A 17,707-nucleotide genomic window follows, 5' to 3' on the forward strand; every position below is an offset into this window, starting at 1 on the left:
CAGGCGATGGCCGGCAGGCGCCGCGGGCGAGACGGCTCTGCACACTCACGCCCTGTCTCTCTCGTCCTCCTGCCTGTGTGACTACCACACGTTTTCTCTTGAATGAAAAAATCTAACTGGTGGCTTCTACTGTCGGCGAAGTTTCCTGGGGTTTGTTTTGTTGGCAGAAGAGCTACTCAGATAAACGGACAAAGAAAACTGGGGGGTCCCCCCTTCCCGATTCAAAGGGCAAAAAGAAAACTTATTTTATAGCCGGAGACCTGGACACGGCGCCACGCACCCGAACCTCCCCGGGGCGCGTGGCGGACGCAGTGAAGACGGTAGGAAAGATTGCGGTTTCCGACTCAAGAAGCATTTTCAGTTTCAGATTTTCTTTTTCTTTTAAGGTTAAACTCTTTGGCTTTAAGTAAAAATCCAAAAAGGTTTTTAAAAAAAAAAAAACAAAGGAAGCACACCTGCAACTACCTTGCTAGCTGGCCACCCAAGGATGCCGGACTCACCTCGCTGCCAAAGGACACCCAAAAAGCAAACAAGAAGTCGAGATCCAAAACGTCTCTGTCACTGCCAAAGTATCTTTTCACTGTTTCCCTCCGTTCTTGGGTTTGTTTGGATGTTGGTCTCTTTCTTTTATTTTTGTTTGGATTTTGCTCGTGGGGTGTTGGGCTATTGGCGTCTGGAGGGTTCGTACTCGACAAGAAGCAACTTTTGTTTCCTTGTGGCGATTCTGCCACGTGGCACCGCGTGTCCCCGCGTGTCCCCGCGTGTCCCCGCGTGTCCCCGTGTGGGGGGGAGACCCCTCCGTCTGTCCTCACGCCCTCTGTGACTTTTCATATTTCATTTTCCCACTCGTGGAAAAGAAGTGCTGAAGTTTTCCTCCCAGAGAGAGCAAAATTCCGAAACAAACTGTGACAATCTTTTGGGTTGATTCTTCACCGCTCTGCAAGGCAGGAGGAGATGGCGGCCTCTCCGTGTCCTCCTCTACCTCTGTCCCTCCGTGGCCGCCCGGCCCCGCCCCGCCCTCGCCACCTGGCCGGCATCTGACTGCGGCCACTGTCCTCTCTTGCAAACCTTTGCAGAAGAACAGAAGTACAGACAGCCAGCTGTCTCCCGGCCCGCGAGGACCGAGGGGCGTGCGGAACCTTGGCACCTGTCCAGGTGCCCCTCTGGGCGACCGCCTCCTGCCCTGGGTGTGTTGGGTAACACTGGTTCCCCAGCGTTTTCCCTGCCTACCCTCCCTCCCCCCGCCTGCCTCCCTCCACGACGTCAAGGAGGAAATGAAGGGATGAAGTTCACGCTCGCGCCGAGCGGAAGCCCTGGCACTTCTGTGCGTGCGAAACGGTCCCCGACCGAGTGCAATACGCGTGACCAGCTACTGACCCGGCCCCGCAGCCCTGCCGCCCCACCGCGGGCCGGAAGTCCCTGGGGTGCGTTACTGTGAATGTACATAGTCTCCGTCCGCAGAGGCCCAAATGCTGATGCCCATGATGATGATGAAGAGATGTTTGCCAAATAAAAAAAAAAAAAAACACAAAAATGAGAGAAACCACGAAGTCTGTAAAGTTTAGGAGATAGATTTTCAAAGAAGTCTGAACTGTGTTCCTGTGGGAGCCATGGTTTGTCTGGTGGTTGTTTTTTCACCGTTGTAAAATTCCTCCCTTTGAGCGTCTCGAGGAAGGACCCCATCGGGTCGGCACCGGCCGGCGCCGTCGGAACCAGGCCCGGCCGCGGGAGCCTCACGCCGACAGCCGAGGCAGAGACCTGGCCCTCAGGGAGTCCCTGGCCCCGGCGCCCCCTCCGCGCCCGCCGAGCTCCCAGAGGTTTGTCTGTGGGTTTAGAGAAACAAGGAGCAGTCTGGGGCCCTGGCTCTCGGGTAAACGGTGGGAGGCCGCCTGCGACCGCGGCCATGTGGACGTGCCCATGTCCACGGAGATCACCTTCCTCTCACCGTCCCCGACAGTCCGTGCCCTTCCAGGGGGCAGAGCCATTGGCCACAGGCGTTGAGCACCACCGAGGAGCACAGTGGGGTGACCAGGGGTCGTGCGGCCCCCCCAGGCTGTGCTGGTGAACGGCGGCCTCTGGAGAGCGCCTGGCCCGCAGGTGAGGGGACCCGGGGGCGGCTTCCCTGGTAACTCAAGTTCCCGGACGTCACGGCTTGCTCAGGGGGTGAGTCCCGGAGATTCGTGTGTCTGCTTTGCGGGAAAAGCCTCCCCTCCTCCCTCAGCTCACCGGGTCCCTCCGTGGGGACGACAGGTGGAGCGGGGACAGGTCACGGACCACAAGGCTGCCGGGGGGCGGGCCCTCCCACGCCAGCTGCTGGGAAGAGGTCGCCCCCCACTCCGACTACTAAGTGCCGACTGCCGCCTGCACCAAGACGGGACCCTGGAAACCTGTGAGGGGCTGGCCAGAGCCCGCGGCTGAGAGCTGCACAGAACTGGGTCGGCAACGAGAGGGGGTGGGGGGCTTGCAGTGGGGAAACTGAGGCCTGGAGACCACAGAAGGGGTGTCCTGGAGTGTGCTGTGTCAGGGTGGCTGAGAGGGGACCAGGCATGTGAAGCGAGGAGCCCCTCCCACCCAGGGGCTCCGGGCAAGGCCCTGGCCCCCCCCACGCTGGGAGCGGCCTTTGTGTCGGTCTGTGTGCTCAGGCCAAAGACCTCCCAGTGGAACCAAATTCGGGGTCCTTAGCTTTGGGGAGGGAGGGGACAGGCGGCATTTTTGCGTTAGGACTTGTCCAACTGGTGGACGTACATGCGTGTGCCCGTGGGTCGGACCTGCGGTCTGCGCCTGGGGGCTGCTGCCGGGCGAGGAGGGGCCACACCTGGGCAGGAGAGCCGCCCCGTCGCTGCCTCCTGCCTGGGGCCCACCAGCCCTGCCGCCCCCACGAGTTCCGAGGGGTGCAGCTGCCCACAGAGCCTCCCCAAACCCCAAACCAAAACCACAGCTTTACCTCCTGCTCTGAGGCCAACGACGGGAGGAAGGGCTCCCAGCCACAGCCGCTCCAGGAGGAGTCTCCTGTCACGGCCCCTCGGCCTGTCCCGCCCACCCCTCCTGTCCCACCTGGCCCAGGCCCGCCTTGCTCTGAGGAAGGGTCTCTGTCCTCGGCAGTGCCTGGCAGACGTTCTTCCTGCCGCCCACCCAGGGGCTCCTTCCAGGCCAGTCTTCCGACCTGAGCTCAGGCAGGGCCAGTGTCTCCCGAGCCACACGCAGACACAGGTGGGGGGAGAGGTGGCTGGACATACCCCGGCCCCCGGCCCCAGGCAAGACAGCCGCCCTCTCCCCTCCTCGTCCCGAGGCCTGGCAGGGCCAGGAGGGTCTGGCCAGGTGGGCGCCCTCAGCAAGTCCAAGGCAGAGGGGCGGACGGGAGAGCTGTGGGGCTGGGGGTCACTTAGGCCCCAGGGGACGGGGTCAGACGGGCCCTAAGTTCTTCCTGTTCTGCCAGTTTTCCCAAACAGAGCCTCCAGCAGTCGTCAAAGCCCGTCTCTGGCACCCACCCCACTTCCGCCCAGACCCACGCCGGCCGCACGCCCGCCCGTGACTGCCCACCCCCTGCCCACCCAGGACTGACTGATCTTCCGTCTTGCACACTCCGACCCTCCCCTGCCCCGGCTCCGGCTGTGCTCTCAGGCCTCCGTGCCAGCCACCACGCCAGCCCACACGTGTGCATCTGCTTCTTCCCGTCTGCGCCCAGCATCCCTCACCCGGCCCCGCCATCCCTGGACCCAGGGCAGCGTCGCCAGCTGCCACTGTGTGCAGGTCACAGGGCCACTCTGGGTCCTGCCAGGCCTTGACCATGCCCTAGCGGAGCTGCCTGTGGGGCGGCGGTCCCTGCGGGACCCGGCCGCGGTCAGGCCTGCGCCAAACACCTGCAGGGACAGGCCAGTTTCCGCTGCAGGCGTCGCGGGCAGGTTGGACCAGGGGCCTAGCAACAGCTCCAGCCAATCCGGGCCCGCCTGGAGGGAGCGGTGGCCAGGGGCCAGAACTGCGCTGGGCGGCTGCCCGCACACCTGCTTGGGGCACTGTGACCGGGGCTGCCAGGGTGAGCACATTCCCTGGCAGGTCCTCGACACTGCAGGGCCCGGCCACCCTCTCCGCCTCCTGGTCTCCAGGGGTCAGTGCCCAGAGGACACGTCCCAGGAAGGGAGGGAGCCAGTGCTGGCTTCCCCCCCAGCACCAGCACTCCTGGGGCCCTGCTCCTCCGGGGGTGCTCAGGGCACCCCACTCCCCTCCTGGTTCCTGGGGTCCCAGATGACTCAGAGTTGGCCCTGCAGATCTGAGAGCGGGAACATCTCGGGGCAGGGCTGCCCAGCTGCTCCGCAGACCCGCAAAGCCCGGCCCCTCCTGCACCTTCAGGGCGTGTTCTGAAGCGGGGCTGGGCGGGGAAGACACGGGAGGGGTAGAGGAGGCTGCACCCCAGGGGACCGCCTGCCCCTGCAGACGCTTCCCGATGAGGCCGGGCGGCTGGCGCTGGTCACACCCCGCACTGTCCTCCTAGAGCTCCAGGAGCTCCGCTTTGCACACTCTGTTCCTTCTGTTCCGCCCAGCGAAGCCCTGGCCTGGCACCCGGAGCCCCGAGTGACAGGCGTCGACGTCGGTACTGAAAGTGAAGCCGATTTTTAAATATTTAAGTGAAGGCAGCGGGCACCTTGCCGCCCGCTGGACGAGGGGCCCACGCTCGCCCGCCGCTGGGGGTCGGGCAGGGGTCAGGCCGGGGGCTGGGCACCGCCGCGCACAGCCTGGCGGGAAAGGGCTTCTCCTCCACTTCCTCCTCTTTTCTGTAAACTTCCCCAAAGGAGCCGAACTGCGTGTCGGGTTGTTTCCGCCCTGGGGTCTCCGTGGGAGCCGCACCCTGCAGCCGCCCGTGCAGGCGTCGTGGGTGTGGCCCCGATGTACTGTACGTGTGCCCTGTGGACGCGTAAGACTGCGTCAGGTTCACTGTCTCTGTGGAATAAAGCGAGCGTCTGCTACCCTGTGGCTCTGCCGTCCTTGGGTCCCCAGCGACTGCCAGCCTCGGGTCACACCCACATCCGTGCTGCACCGTGTGTGTGCGGGGCAGGAGGGCAGGCCCAGCACCGCGGCCCCGCTGGGGGGATGGACATGTCCCGTGGGGCTGGGGTCACGCAGAGGGCAGGAGCCGCACACGGACTCCAGCAGTTCTGGGCAGCGGGGGCGGCCTTTGAGGGCTGGGCCTGCGGGGACGTCAGGACGACCTCAGACCCAGGAGGTGACCCTGATGGCTGCCCAGGCCTGACCGTGCTGCAGCCACGGCCCACGGCGAAGCCACGACGAGGAGGACCTGTGGGGACATGGGACCTGCGGGGACCCAGGGGCCTTGGGTGGACGGTGTGGGAGGGGAAGCCTGGTCGCTCTGTGCAGCCGGGACGCGGCCGGGGGTGTTTCAGTCCCAGTCGGCACCAGGCGCTGGTCCTTGGCGCTGGCGGCACCCAGAGGTCGCGGCTGTTACTGATACGCAGGCCCCGGCTTGGAACATGCTGTAATTTGAAAAGCGTCACTGGAAAAGTCAGCGCAGGGCGCGCCTGTCCCCGTGCCAGGCGGCTGGCGGGAGCTCCGGCTGGGCCTGGTGTCACCTTCTCAGGATGGCAGGGGCATGATGCGGTTTTTCCATTGCCGGGGTCTGAGTGCAGAGCGGGGCTGGCCTGCGTGGAGCGGGCGGCCACCGTGCAGGCAGGACCCACAGCGGGGCCACAGACGGGTGGGGCCCTGGCCAGCCAGGCCGTCCTCGGTGCAGACGGGGACGCTGCCCCTGCCCTGGTTTTCAGGGGAGGCTGAGTCGGGCAGTGACACGGGACAGTCGGAGACACCGGGTGCGGCAGCCGCTCAGGGAGGGGGCAGCCTGGGTGGCCTCCTGGCAGCTGCAGCCCGGAGCACGGCGGGACCAGCCCCAGCTCCACACCTGGGGGCAGGTGTGCTGAGAGGAGCCGGAGAAAAGGGGCGTCTGCCCAGGAGGCAGGGTGCAGTCAGGCCCGCTGCTCCCAGACCGCCAGATTCCGCCCCACAGGCCGTTCCTCCCGGGCAAAAAAAAAAAAAAAAAGAAGGAACCCGCGTGACTTTTTTTTTTTTTTTTGAGACAGAGTCTCAGTCTGTCCCCCGGGCTAGAGTGCCATGGCCCCAGCCTCGCTCACAGCAACCTCACACTCCTGGGCTCAAGCGATCCTCCTGCCTCAGCCTCCCGAGTAGCTGGGACTACAGGCATGCGCCACCAGGCCCGGCTAATTTTTTCTATATATATATTTTTAGTTGGCCAGATCATTTCTTTCTATTTTTTTTTAGTAGAGACGGGGTCTCGCTCTTGCTCAGGCTGGTCTCGAACTCCTGACCTCGAGCGATCCACCTGCCTCGGCCTCCCAGAGTGCTAGGATTATAGGCGTGAGCCACCGCGCCAGGGCCTGCGTGACTTAAGTGGCTCCCCAGGAAAGGGTGGGGGGAGGGGCCCACAGCTTGGGGGTGTGGAGGGGGTCAGAGGTCGCAGGTCAGGGGGGCCTCTGCTCTCACCAATCACACCTCGTTGGCAGCCTGCTCTGACCCTGTGTGTCCGACACCAGCCTTCCCGCCTCCACTCGAGCCCGTGGGGGGCCGAGTGCACCTGCTGTTGGTGCGCTGAGCGCAGGGCGTGGGCGGACGGGCCAAGACCCCCACTGAGCGACTCCTTCCCTCCGCTGCCGAGGGGGCCGGGCCGGGGCTGCACTGGGGGCAGCTCAGACCTGCTGGAGGCCTTTTGAGCTCTAGTGGGAGCAGCTGGGTGGGGGGAGGGCTTAAAACTGCGGGAGGGCCGGGCGGGGAGGCAGGTGAGTGCAGGGATCTGCCGGCTCATGTGGCCCTTCCTCAGCCGGGCTCTCTTCCCGCCCCCCACGGAGGCCTGGCTCCAGACGGTCTCCTCGGACCCCGAGGCCCAGGGCTGGGGGGCCTGGGAGGGCACCAAGAAGACCCCTCTGGAGCCAGGGGATGGGGGTGAGAAGAAGGAAGAGGAAGCCGAGGAAGACCAGGGTGAAGACGCAGGCTTCCTGCTGTCCCTGCTGAACTGGGAGCACCTGGCCGAGTGTCCGGTGCCTGACCAGGTAGCAGCGCGTAGAGGGCCCTGCGGGGGCCTGGCGGCCTCAGGGACCCCGGGATGGGGCTAAGGAGGGGAGGGGAGGGGGTGGCCCTGGGGCCGCTCCTGCAGGCTGGGAGGGGCCTTGCCCTGTGGGGCCGAGGGCACTGCCCCAGCCGGCAGCCTCAGGAAGGACAGTGAGTGTCCGTTCAGGGAAGGGGTCGCGCCCGGGCTGGCGGGACGCACTCCTGCCCCGAGGGGAGCGGCAGGCGTCCGCCGGGCTCAGGGCCGCGTTGGCAGGAGCTGGAGGCCATCAGGCTGAAGCTGTGCACCATGGAGCAGGCTGCGTGGCCACCGCCGCCCGGAGCGCAGGCCAGGGCCCGAGAGGAGGAGGGCACAGGGGGCGGGCAGCTGCTGAGCCCCGAGATACCAGGTAGGAGCTGGGGGGCCAGGCCCACCCCTCCCTGGACGCAGCCCCCTCCCTGCGAACGGGGGGCTGGGAAGAGCCCGTGTTTCCGCGAGGCTGGGGTGGGGCGGGCTCTGAGGCGTGAGCCCCCCTGAGAGGCGGAAGGACGGGGCCGCAGACGGGGCAGCTGCCAGTCCTGAGGCCGCGCCCTCCGCAGGCCGCCCCTTCCCTGGGACCCACAAGGAGAAGGTGGAGGCCGACCACAGATCTGTCTACGTGGGCAACGTGAGTGGCGGGTAGCGAGGGGTCCTGTCCCTCCCACGGGGCCCAGCACCTGGGGTGGTGCCCGGCTGGGCGGCCACGGGGCAGCCCGGCTGTGCAGGGCCGAGGGAGGGGGTGCCCCTGGGTTGCAAACTCAGATGCCTCCAGGGCCCCAAAGCCTCGAGGGGGAGCAGGAGCCCAGACACTGGGGGCAGCCAGACCGTCCCCGCGAGGAAACGGGGCCTTGTAGTCCGTGGGATGTTGCAGGTTTTGGACGTGACCCCTCTCCCGCTGGGCTAGTCGCCGGCAGACGATTCCCCAGTCAAAAAGCCGCACACGCCCTGCCCAGGCCACACAGCGTGGGGGGCTCGGGGTGGCGTGTTCCCCTCCCATCTGGCCTCGGCCTTGGGGCCCTCCCGGCCAGGCGCCCGGTCTCGGGCCTCTCCGGCCGCTCCACCGAGGAAACCCGCGCGCCTGTGCCCAGGTGGACTACGGGGGGACCGCGGAGGAGCTGGAGGCCCACTTCAACCACTGCGGGAGGATCCAACGCATCACCATCCTGTGTGACAAGTTCTCCGGACACCCCAAGGGGTTAGTGTGGGCCGCGGGCAGGGGTGGGGTCCCCCCACGCGGCCACGGCTCACGGGGCCCCTCTCGCGCCCCGCCCACAGCTACGCCTACATAGAGTTTGCCACCGAGCGCTCTGCCCGCGCGGCCGTGCAGCTGGACGACAGCGTCTTCCGGGGCCGGGTGATCAAGGTGCGTCCGGAGTCGCCGTGAATCTGCGCCTCCCGCCGGGTGCGGAGCGAACCCCTGAGTCCCGGCACACAGGTGCAGAGGCTGGACACGCCCCAGGACACACGGCTGCCTCCGCCAACTCCTCTGCGCCCTGCGTGTCCCAGGCAGCTGGGCTGGGTGTGGCATCAGGGGCTCCCCTCTCGACCCAAGGGGGTGTTGGCAGTGACCGGGCATGTCACGTGACCATGCTGCGTCCAGGTGGAGGGACAGTTCAGGCCTAAATGTTCCCTGAGAAGGTCAGGGACCCCGTCCCCTGGGGTGGCCACGGGCTTAGCAGAGGCGGCTTTGGGTTGCAGGTTCCAAGCCAGGTGGGCGCTGGGGTCTGTGCACACCTGCCTATGAGCCGCAAGCAGAGAAACCTAGGAAGGCTTCCTGGTGGCAGCGGTCGCCCAGGCTTGGCCAGGGCTGGGTGTGGGCAGCAGGGCGAGGGGGACGCCAGAACAGCCTTCCGGTTCCAGGTGCTGCCCAAAAGGACCAACTTCCCGGGGATCAGCTCCACGGACCGCGGGGGCCTGCGGCGGCACCCAGGCTCCAGGGGGGCGCCCTTCCCCCACAGCAGCCTCCAGGGCAGGCCCCGGTCCAGACCCCACGGGCAGAACCGGTGAGTGTGGGCTCTGGGGCAGCCCAGGGCGAGGGCTATGGGGGTGTCCAGGGCAGGAGGGGGCTCCTGAGCTGGGTCCTGACGGGTCTGGGCTGGGGGCCGGCAGGGGGCCTTCCCGGTGTTGCTGTAACCAAGGACTGGGCCAAGCGTGGACACGGCTGCCTTCGTGCGCTCAGCCGAGGGGCCTGAGCTGGGGCTGGGGGGCTGCATCAGCTTGGGGGGCTCTTCTGTACCTTCTCTGCCTGGAAGGGCCACCTCTTGCTCCCGGGACAGCCCTGGCCGGCTGCATCTCTGACAAGGGCAGGTGAGGCGGCGTGTGGGGCCTAAGAGAGGGGGCTGGGAGCTGCCAGAAAGGCCCCCCGGGGCGTTCCTGGGCTCTCGGGGACCTGCCTTTAGTCCTCACCTGCTGTTCTGGGAGGTCTCTAGGCCGAGACCCTCCCCCACCCAGACCGCCGCTCACCTTGCGTTCTCTGTGCAGGGGCCGAGGAAGGCTGTCGCTGTGGTTCCCACCGTGGTTCTCGCCATACTGAAGGGAGGGCCGGAGGCCGGCCAGGAGTGCACGTCTGTGTCCTGCGGGGGCCACTTCGTCCAGCAGGGCAGGGTCTGGTGCTGCCGGAGGGGTGGGGACGGGGGGGGGGAAGGGGCGGAGACCAGAGGCGAGGTGCGTGCGGAGGGGGCTCCACGTAGGCTGGAGGAGCCCCAGGCCTGGCCCCGACTGGCCCCCGGCTCCAGCCAGGCCTGGCGGGTGGGCCTGGCTCTGCCCCAAGGGCCCTGGGCGGTAGGGATGGGGTCACGGGCCCGGCCGCACAGGGCTGGCTCAGGGTGGCGAACCCAGCTCTTCCACTAACTTGTTTTAAAGAAAAATAGAAATGTGTGTGTCTTAATGCATAAATTATTAAATTTGAATATTTTTTAAAAGCACATGACGACAGACCTCTTTTCATTCTTGAACATGGGTTCACTTCGCATCTTTCTCGGGGCGGACTCTACGGGGAAGGCAGCTGAGGGGGTGTGTCGGTGTTTCCGATGTCACCGCCAGCCCTGGGGGGCCGTGGCTCCCACACCCCGTAACTGGCCCTCACACCAGGCCCGGCGGCCTCGGGGCACACGACCGCAGGTGACAGGGACACCCGGCCCGGCCGGCCCTGCCCGGCCCGTGAGAGAATTCAGGAAGCAGCGTGGAGGTCTCCGTGCAGGACGGGCGCTCTGCCCCCTGTCCCCTCTAGAGCACTCAGGTTTCTCCCTGAAGACGGGGCCTGTCGGTGCCCCGACTGTTCAGAACCAGGAGAGGAAGCCGAGGAGGCCCCGGCCAAGGTCCTGCCCCGGTTCCGGCCTGACACTGCTCACGGCGTCCCTCCTGGGAGTCTGAGGCGGCTCTTGCCCTACGCCCCGTCCCATTAATTCCTGAAGTTGCTCTGGGCTTCTCCTCACCGTTGCCTGGTGCCCTCCCCAGGTGCCTCCCCCCGTGCCCCTCAGGTGCCCCCAGGTCCCCAGCCACCTCCCGCCTCCAGCACCAGGCGGAGATGGCCTGGCACCTGGTTCTCCACCACACGGGTCTCCGGCCTCCCCCAAGCCTCACACCCCGCCTCGGGGTCTTGGGTCCGTGTTGGCCTTTGAGTGGGGTGAATGGTGCTCCCAAAATGCGCCCACGTCCTCATCTCCAGAACCCGGGAATGTGACCGTTGGGAGAAAGGTCTCGCAGGTGCAATAGCTTAATGGCCTCCAGACACGCACCACCTGGGCAGCCCAACCCAGACACACAGCGGACACACGAGACACACCTGAGAAGCCCAGGTGAGGACGGAGGCTGCGGGCTACTGGCTGCAGGCCACGGACCGCCGAGCCCCCGGAGCTGGCGAGCGGCTGGGGCAGGGGCTCCCTCGGGCCGGGGGGAGCCAGCCCTGCCCCCACCTTCACTCGGACTCCGCCTCCAGCACGACAACCAGTTTCTGTTGTTCTAAGGTCCCCAGTCTACGGTGCTTCACCAGGGAAGTCCCAGGAAACCCAGCACCCCTGGCTGGGCCCCGTGTCTCTGGCAACACTGTCAGGGTCCCCCGACGGAGGAGCTGCCACCGCCCTCCAAGATGCACCCAGGTGGCGCCCGAGGTCTGCTCCAGAACGCCGGTGGCGGCTGCCCAGGCCTCGGGTTTGCCCTGGAGGGAAAACGGCGGCGGCAGCTGGCAAGTCTGACTGCAGGGGGGGCGGGCGGGGGCCACGGAGCCCCAGCGTCAGAGTGGCCGGGACAGCCCAGGCCGCCAGAGAAGGTGGGGAGCGAGAGGCCGAGGTTGGGGCCTGGCCCCGGCCACTCGCAGCTGGGACGCCGCAGGCCGTGCGGGAGGCACTTGCAGGTGAAAACTCCTGCCTGCGCGGCTCGCTGGGCCGAAGCGTCCTGACCTCGGTGAGGGGTTGGTGATCTGGACACGGTTGTGCCCGTGGGTCTCTCACGCCCACGGCGGTGCTCCAGCCCTTGTGGTAAGTCCGTTCCTGTCCGTCTTGGGCCTCCTGCGTGGCCACTCGAGGAGACAATGGAGTGAGCCCGGGAGGCCTCCTTTCCCGGGGAATCGGGGCCCGAGCAGGCCAGTGGCGGGAGACCGAGAGGAGCCCTCGGTGTGGCCTCCACACAGTGAGGCCCTGAGCTGTGCGTGCCTGAGGTCTCTGCTGTGTCCAGAGAAAGCAGAGCCCGTCTGGCCGTCGTGACCCGGCAACTAACAAAGGAACAGGCTCCCCTCACTCCCCCCCGCCCCTACCCTCCCACCCCCGTCTGGGGCAGGAGGTCATATCGCTGATGCCCCGGGGGAGAGACGGGGGCTGCCCGCAAAGCCCGGCAGAAGTGACTTGGGCACAGGCCTGGGGAGGTGGGGCACAGGCAGGTGGCAGGGCTGTGGCCCTCCGTGAGAAGCCAGCCTCGGGGTGGAACTGACGCGGAGCTGCCACATGACAGTTCTGCTGTGGGAACGAAGGTGGAGCAGACGGTGCTCAGGCTCAGGCTGGGGGAGCCGCCCAGCACCGCTGGGGAAACCCCATAACGGGAAAAGCACTGAGGGATTGCTCTGGCCACACCTAACAGAAAACCCAAATACTAAGCAAGACAAGAGTGTATTTAATTTTCTCACATAAAGAAACAAATCCCAACATGAGTCAAGAACTGGTGCATCAGCAAAGCCCCAGGACCCTCCCTGCCCGCTGCCTGCCCGTCCTCAGGCTCTCAGGATGGCTGCCTGAGCTCCAGCCACCGCATCCACGTTCCAGGCAGAAAGACAAAAAGGGAAGGGCCTCCAGATGCCTGCTGAACCCCTAGGTTAAAGATCTTTCCTGCAAGCCTTTCCTGACGCGGCTTACAGGCTATAACTAACCCCGCGGGGGTCCAGGGAGGGCAGGAAATGGCCCTGGCCTACCCACTTCCTTGAGTAACACTCGGGCTGTTAGCAAGGAAGGGAGAGAGGGACATTGGCTTGGCAACACGCAGTCCCCACCATGGCCCTTACTCGCAGAGGTCCCCACGAGCCAAAGCTTCCGCGCCGGGCTGTGGGGGAGGTGCTGGGCTGGAGTCCCGGCCTCCTCTCAACAGGCTTGTGAAAGAAGGTTCTGGACCCCTGGAGTGTGGCCTGGGCCACTGCATCAGAATCAGCCGCCTGGCCTTCCTCGCCTACTCCAGGCCTTCCCAGTCAACCCAGCGCCCGGGACAGGCGTGTTTAACACACCCGCCTCCCTGACTTGCTTTTCCTTCTGTAACTGGTGAGAGCAGCACCGAGCCGTCGGAAGGGTGAGAGTGCAACACTGCGTAGAGACAACTTCACCTCCCCGGGCCCAGCCCCAGCCCACCCGTGTTACCGGCCTTCCCTGTTCCCAGGGGCACTCTCGGGCCCTGGAAGGTCCCGGAGAAACCCCCCAGTTCCAGACCAGTGCCGAGGGTGAGGGAGGGGCGATGGGGGAGTCTCCCCGGCCGGCCGAGTCTTGGGATGCTCCACTCTGGGAAGCCCACGGCACTGAGGACACAGGAGTCAGGCTCAGCCCCGCAGCGGTCCTCATCACCTCTGCCACCCCCTGGGTGGTCCCCAGGTTGTCCAAGGACAGGGGAGCTAGCCCCGGGCCACTGGATCCTGGGAAGGAGCTGTCACACCTCAGTCCTGGTCGTCATCTGGACTTGGCTGCACAGGTCTCCTGGGGGCAGAATGCAGAGATCCAGTGACAGTCTGGGCCCCCGGGGCAGTGGGGAGCCGCGTCAAGGTTGCTCACTGCGGCATCCAGGCAGCAGTTGAACAGGCGCTGCGGGTCCACGAGGCTTCCCAGGCCTCACGAGGGCTCCTGCTGAGGTCGAGGCTGAGGCCAGACCGTGGGCCAGGTGCCAACAGTGGGTGCCAAGTCCAGAAACAGGAGGGCCCTTACCCCACGGCGGGCACGGTCTGTCCCTACATCCTAGGCCGGCTCTGGGATCCAGAGGCCGACCCCTATGGACAAGGGAGGAGCAGACGCTGGCCACACGCCCTGGCGCGTCACAGCACCCGCAGGCCCTGAGCTCTCTGGGGTCCACGCTGCCCTGACCCTTCCTGCTGAGTCGGGACAGGCTGCCTGCTGGCTTTGGTCCCTAACCTCTGCCCACATGCCTAGAAGGTCCTTGGCTGAACTCTCCTTAGTTGAATCCTCTGCAGACACAGAAGAGAAAAGCCAAATTTCATCTCATAAGACGTTTAGTTGACATGCATCATGCACAAGATCTTGCCCCCGGGCAGCGGGGCTCACGTTTGGGAAGAGGCAACGGGAACAGACAGACGTCTCCTCAGTACAGCTGCGCACAGGTGCTCCGCCGGGACGGCTGGCGGCGCGGTTCCTGCTCAACAGACTTGTATCATCATGGACGTCACCATGTTATCAAAGGCCCTGCAAAGAGAACAGACCAGTGCAGGGCACAGACGTGGCCCCTCCACCCCTCAGTGGAGGGCACAGACAGGCACCGCCATCGCCCTGGCCACAGGACGCACGGGGCCTCCTCTTGGGCTCAGAGAGTAAACGGGTGAGCCTGGCTGAGAGGCACACCGGGCAGCCCTGCCACACCGGGCAGTGAGAACCTGTCTCCCGCCCCCAGCTCCCCGCGTGGCTCCCTGAGGTCGCTGGCTGGGTCTCCCAGCGTCAAGGCCTGACGGGTCCCAGGCAGGGGCGCAGCGAGCAGCGAGCGTTCACTTGGTTGCTCTTACGTGAGATGGGGGATGACCCAAGACACACAGTGTCCTGAGTGAGGGAGGGACCCGGCATGGGTCACAGTGTCCCCTCCCCTGCCAACTACAGCGGACACAAGCACATTGCACGAGGAGTCGTCCTGGGACACGGGAACTCCTGGCAGGTGTGGAACATGTGCACACGGGCCCCACGTTCCTGTAAAAGCATCTTCACGACGTTCAAACGTTAAGCCTGTTTGCTTTGAAGGCTGTTTGGAAGATGCCTTCAATCCAAGTTCAACACAAAGACAGATTAGGGCAGTGACACAAGGACATTCTCTCCCTGAAGGCTACTGTCTGTGCACTTGGGCCCTTTCCTTACTGAGCTTCCTGGGTACCTACCGGCCTCATCTGGGAAACCAAACATGCAACCCCTGCACACCCCTCCCCCACCTTTTATCTGCTTTACACTTCAAAGGTTTGTGTCGGAGCTTTTTGGAAAATCGCTGCCTCAGGGACACAGTGTGCGTGACTCAGACCTTCCCTCCCTTACTTCCCGGACGGCTGCATTTCAGCAAGGCAGGCCCTGCAGAAAGAGGGCGCAAACCGCAGAGAGGGCCCACCTCGACTGGATACGGTCCCCGGGGTTGTAGAAGGGGTTGCACATCACGTCTGTGTAGGAGTTATGCAGCTTCCGGAACATCTGAAACAAAACCCAGCATTTTAAATTAACACGTACGCACAGCTCCTGATGACGTCTGGCTTCTCAGCATTTCAAAACAAAGAGAAAACAAATCAAACCAACCGACTCCCTGAAGTGTGGTCTTCTAATCCCCAGCACTTACGCTGCGGATTTCGTTGTCTCGAAGGGCTGTGTTGGAGGAGTCCACCACCATGACGAACTTCACTTTGGAGTTGGTCACGTAGCCGTACCTGCACAGCTGGTTAGGGAACGTACTCAAGGAGGCTGGGCTAGCAACCGAGGCACGTGTGAGCCACGGGCCCTGTGTGCCCTCACTTTGGAGAAACAAGACAACCTCGAATCTCGGGAAGTGCAGCGCAGCGACCACACCAAGCCTGAGCCGTGTCTGGGATTTCCTGGAGGAGCAGCCAGCCACCCCCACCCAGCGCACACTCGGGGGCCCTGGGTCTGTCTGGGCGCCTGGGACGTCACACTCTCCGTCTGGATCAACGCCTGGCCCAGAAAGTTAACCGTAAAACCAGAAATTTCAGGAATAAAGTGAATCCATCCCCCACCGCCGGCCACAGAAGACACGTTGTTTTGTACAACAGTGGCAAATGTCACTGTGGACAAGCTACGTCACCGCTCGCGGAACCACCTTTGAACTCCATGGTCTCAAAGCAATTTGTTCCAAGGAACTAGTCAAGAGCTTCTAGTGACTTAAAGGCAGGACCTGATAACGAAGTAAAGGAGGCCGTGGCTCCCCTGAAAAGCACGGAAAGAAAGCTTTGCAGGGGCAAAGCAGGGGAGACCCTGGTCCTCTACAAACCCAGACAAAGGACAGGAGTAAACCACCACATTCTCCAGGGAATGCAAGCCTCGCTTTTCCCAAATGATTCTTCCACTTACAGAGAGAGGAGAGTTAGAGGCCTTCATTAACCCAAAGCTTCCCTAACTCCCTGGCTGGCTCAAAACCCTCACCTTTTTTTTTCCTTTCAAGTATTCCAAGGTTATCTGATCCTAAAGCACACCCCGCAATCGCAGGTGCAACACAAACCCCGCCCGGCACTGAAGGATACACCTTGTAGTCCTCCGTAGGGTAGAGCAGGCCCAGGTAGAGCTCCCTCTGGTCGACCAGCGCCTTCCCCATCGCGGAGATCTTCTCGTCCACCACATCCAGGGAGGTGTGCACCATGTAGTGGAACTTCAGCTCGTTCTCCGTGGGAGCGCTGCGGATGTAGAGAGGGTAATTCTGCAAGAAAGGATGATGGCTACTGCAAGGACGAGAACCCACCCAGTTCGTGCCAGCTCTGAGCAGTGCCAGCGCATGCTCTGGAGGGCGGGCGGGTGACCTGCCAGCCGCCCATGGCATCCGTGCTCCCTGTCTAAACCCACTGCTTCATTCTGCACACCTCTGTGACCAGTGCCCTCATCTAAGCAGGTTGGCATGTTTGCAAAGGGGCAGCAGTAGGGTGGGCAGAAGAGAGAGAACAACTTAGAAAACCGGGTTTGAGCACAGCCTGGGCGGGTCACTCACCTTCCCGGAGTCCACTCTGCCTCAGCCCACCTCTCGCTGTGCGGTGATCCTAGCACTGCACCATAAACACTGGCTATTTCCTAAACTGCCACCCACTGCAATTTCCTCATCTTGACAATGGCCCTTTTCCTAGACCCTTCCAGGCTCAGCTCAAACTGCCTTCATCTCTGCATTTCTGACCAGCCTAAGCCAGAGTTTGCAGCTGCCTTCCTGGGCTCCCACACGCTACAGTTCTACTTGGCACTGGCTGCTGCCAAGATGGTGAACAAGACATTGTTCATCAGGGTAAAGCTGCCTCTACCCCAAGCAAATGGTAAGTTGTGACATGTGCTAAAAGGGAAGCCCAGGAGGAGCTTCACTGCGGCCACAGCGCTGATCTGAGGAGAGGCCCTGGATAGGAAACTAAGGCTTGGTGCAGTCGCAGCATTTGGACAGCCACCCGGCTGTCTTAGCATTCAGAAAACGCTCGCCAGAGGAAATGAAATAGTTGGCCAGCAAACCGGGTCGGGGCTGGGAGAAGGGTTCCAAGTGCAAAGGCCCGGAGACCAGAGACCGTCCGGGGAGCTGCAAGCAATTCCATTTGGTTGGAATGGAGAGTGCAAGGAGTATGGGAGGCCCCTGAACCTGGGGATTCAGACATCATCCCAAGGCAAGGAGAAGCCGTTGGAGAGATTTTAGGCAGAGGCGTGACATCCCATGTTTTTAACAGAGCACGGTGGCTGCCCGGGCGAGGGGCGGCGAGAGGACGGAGCTGCGCGGAAGGCCCGCGCCGCGCTCAGAGGAACCAACAGAGGCTGCTGGGGCGGGAGGCGGCCGGCGGCCCGGAGGCGCCGGGACGACACTAGCCGGCGGGGGCCGCGGGCGCAGCTGGGAGGGCCTCCCCGGGCGCCATCCTTAAGCAACCTCGCGGGGCTGCGGAAGGCGGAGCGGCGAGCACCGGGCGGGGTCCCGCGGACCCGCAGCGGGAGAGCCGGACGCCCGGCGGCCGGGAACGCACCTCCTTGGCGATCACCGCGACGCACACCGCCATCTTGGGAAGCCCCGCCGGGCGCCGCGTCACGTGACCCGCTGCTAGTCACGCGCCCCCTGGCTGGTCACGCGACCGCTCAGGCCCCGCCCCGCCCCGAGCCCCGCCCCCGTCACTCAGCGGGCCCCAGGCCCCGCCCTGCCCCTTGGTCCCGCCTCTCCTGTCTGCGCAGGCTCCTTGCCCCGTCACTCAGCGGGCCC

The 17,707-nt window shown here is 64.3% G+C and overlaps 2 protein-coding genes across 5 annotated transcripts; one reads left to right on the plus strand and one right to left on the minus strand.

Annotated features, from left to right (window-relative positions):
- Window positions 1-6,824: 6,824 nt before the first annotated feature.
- Window positions 6,825-9,695, plus strand: PABPN1L (PABPN1 like, cytoplasmic). Of its 2 annotated transcripts, XM_069456388.1 has the most exons (7): window positions 6,825-7,070; window positions 7,343-7,475; window positions 7,666-7,733; window positions 8,194-8,300; window positions 8,381-8,468; window positions 8,966-9,108; window positions 9,587-9,695. In XM_069456388.1, exons 1-7 carry the CDS (start codon window positions 6,825-6,827, stop codon window positions 9,636-9,638), a joined length of 837 nt encoding a protein of 278 aa, XP_069312489.1. In that variant the 3' UTR covers window positions 9,639-9,695. The 2 variants fall into 2 exon arrangements, with proteins under 2 accessions (XP_069312489.1, XP_069312488.1); XM_069456387.1 differs by lacking the exons at window positions 8,381-8,468; window positions 9,587-9,695 and having other exon boundaries at window positions 8,966-9,573.
- Window positions 9,696-12,944: 3,249 nt separating this feature from the next.
- TRAPPC2L (trafficking protein particle complex subunit 2L) lies at window positions 12,945-17,545 on the minus strand. 3 transcript variants are annotated; one of them, XM_069456758.1, is made up of 5 exons: window positions 17,478-17,545; window positions 16,023-16,195; window positions 15,107-15,194; window positions 14,885-14,964; window positions 12,945-13,986 (listed from the first exon to the last, which is right to left on the minus strand). In XM_069456758.1, the coding sequence occupies exons 1-5, from the start codon at window positions 17,508-17,510 to the stop codon at window positions 13,941-13,943; spliced, it is 420 nt and encodes a 139-aa protein (XP_069312859.1). In that variant the 5' UTR covers window positions 17,511-17,545; the 3' UTR covers window positions 12,945-13,940. The 3 variants fall into 3 exon arrangements, with proteins under 3 accessions (XP_069312859.1, XP_069312858.1, XP_069312860.1); XM_069456757.1 differs by having other exon boundaries at window positions 12,945-13,998; window positions 14,876-14,964; XM_069456759.1 differs by lacking the exon at window positions 17,478-17,545 and adding an exon at window positions 15,261-15,298 and having other exon boundaries at window positions 15,107-15,228; window positions 16,025-16,187.
- Window positions 17,546-17,707: the final 162 nt, after the last annotated feature.

This window comes from Eulemur rufifrons, chromosome 23 (assembly GCF_041146395.1).
Source record: "Eulemur rufifrons isolate Redbay chromosome 23, OSU_ERuf_1, whole genome shotgun sequence".
In the NCBI taxonomy this organism is placed as follows: Eukaryota; Metazoa; Chordata; class Mammalia; order Primates; family Lemuridae; genus Eulemur; species Eulemur rufifrons.

Excerpts from the sequence above, each read along its gene's own strand:
- TRAPPC2L (XM_069456757.1), bottom strand. The coding sequence starts at position 17,510 with ATGGCGGTGTGCGTCGCGGTGATCGCCAAGGAG. Across the intron at positions 16,196-17,477 it reads TCGCGGTGATCGCCAAGGAG|AATTACCCTCTCTACATCCG; the intron begins GTGCGTTCCCGG and ends CCTTTCTTGCAG. Across the intron at positions 14,965-15,106 it reads GAGACAACGAAATCCGCAGC|ATGTTCCGGAAGCTGCATAA; the intron begins GTAAGTGCTGGG and ends GTTTTGTTTCAG.
- PABPN1L (XM_069456387.1), top strand. The coding sequence starts at position 6,825 with ATGTGGCCCTTCCTCAGCCGGGCTCTCTTCCCGCCCCCCACGGAGGCC. Across the intron at positions 7,476-7,665 it reads GCTGAGCCCCGAGATACCAG|GCCGCCCCTTCCCTGGGACC; the intron begins GTAGGAGCTGGG and ends CGCCCTCCGCAG. Across the intron at positions 8,301-8,965 it reads TTCTCCGGACACCCCAAGGG|GTGCTGCCCAAAAGGACCAA; the intron begins GTTAGTGTGGGC and ends TTCCGGTTCCAG.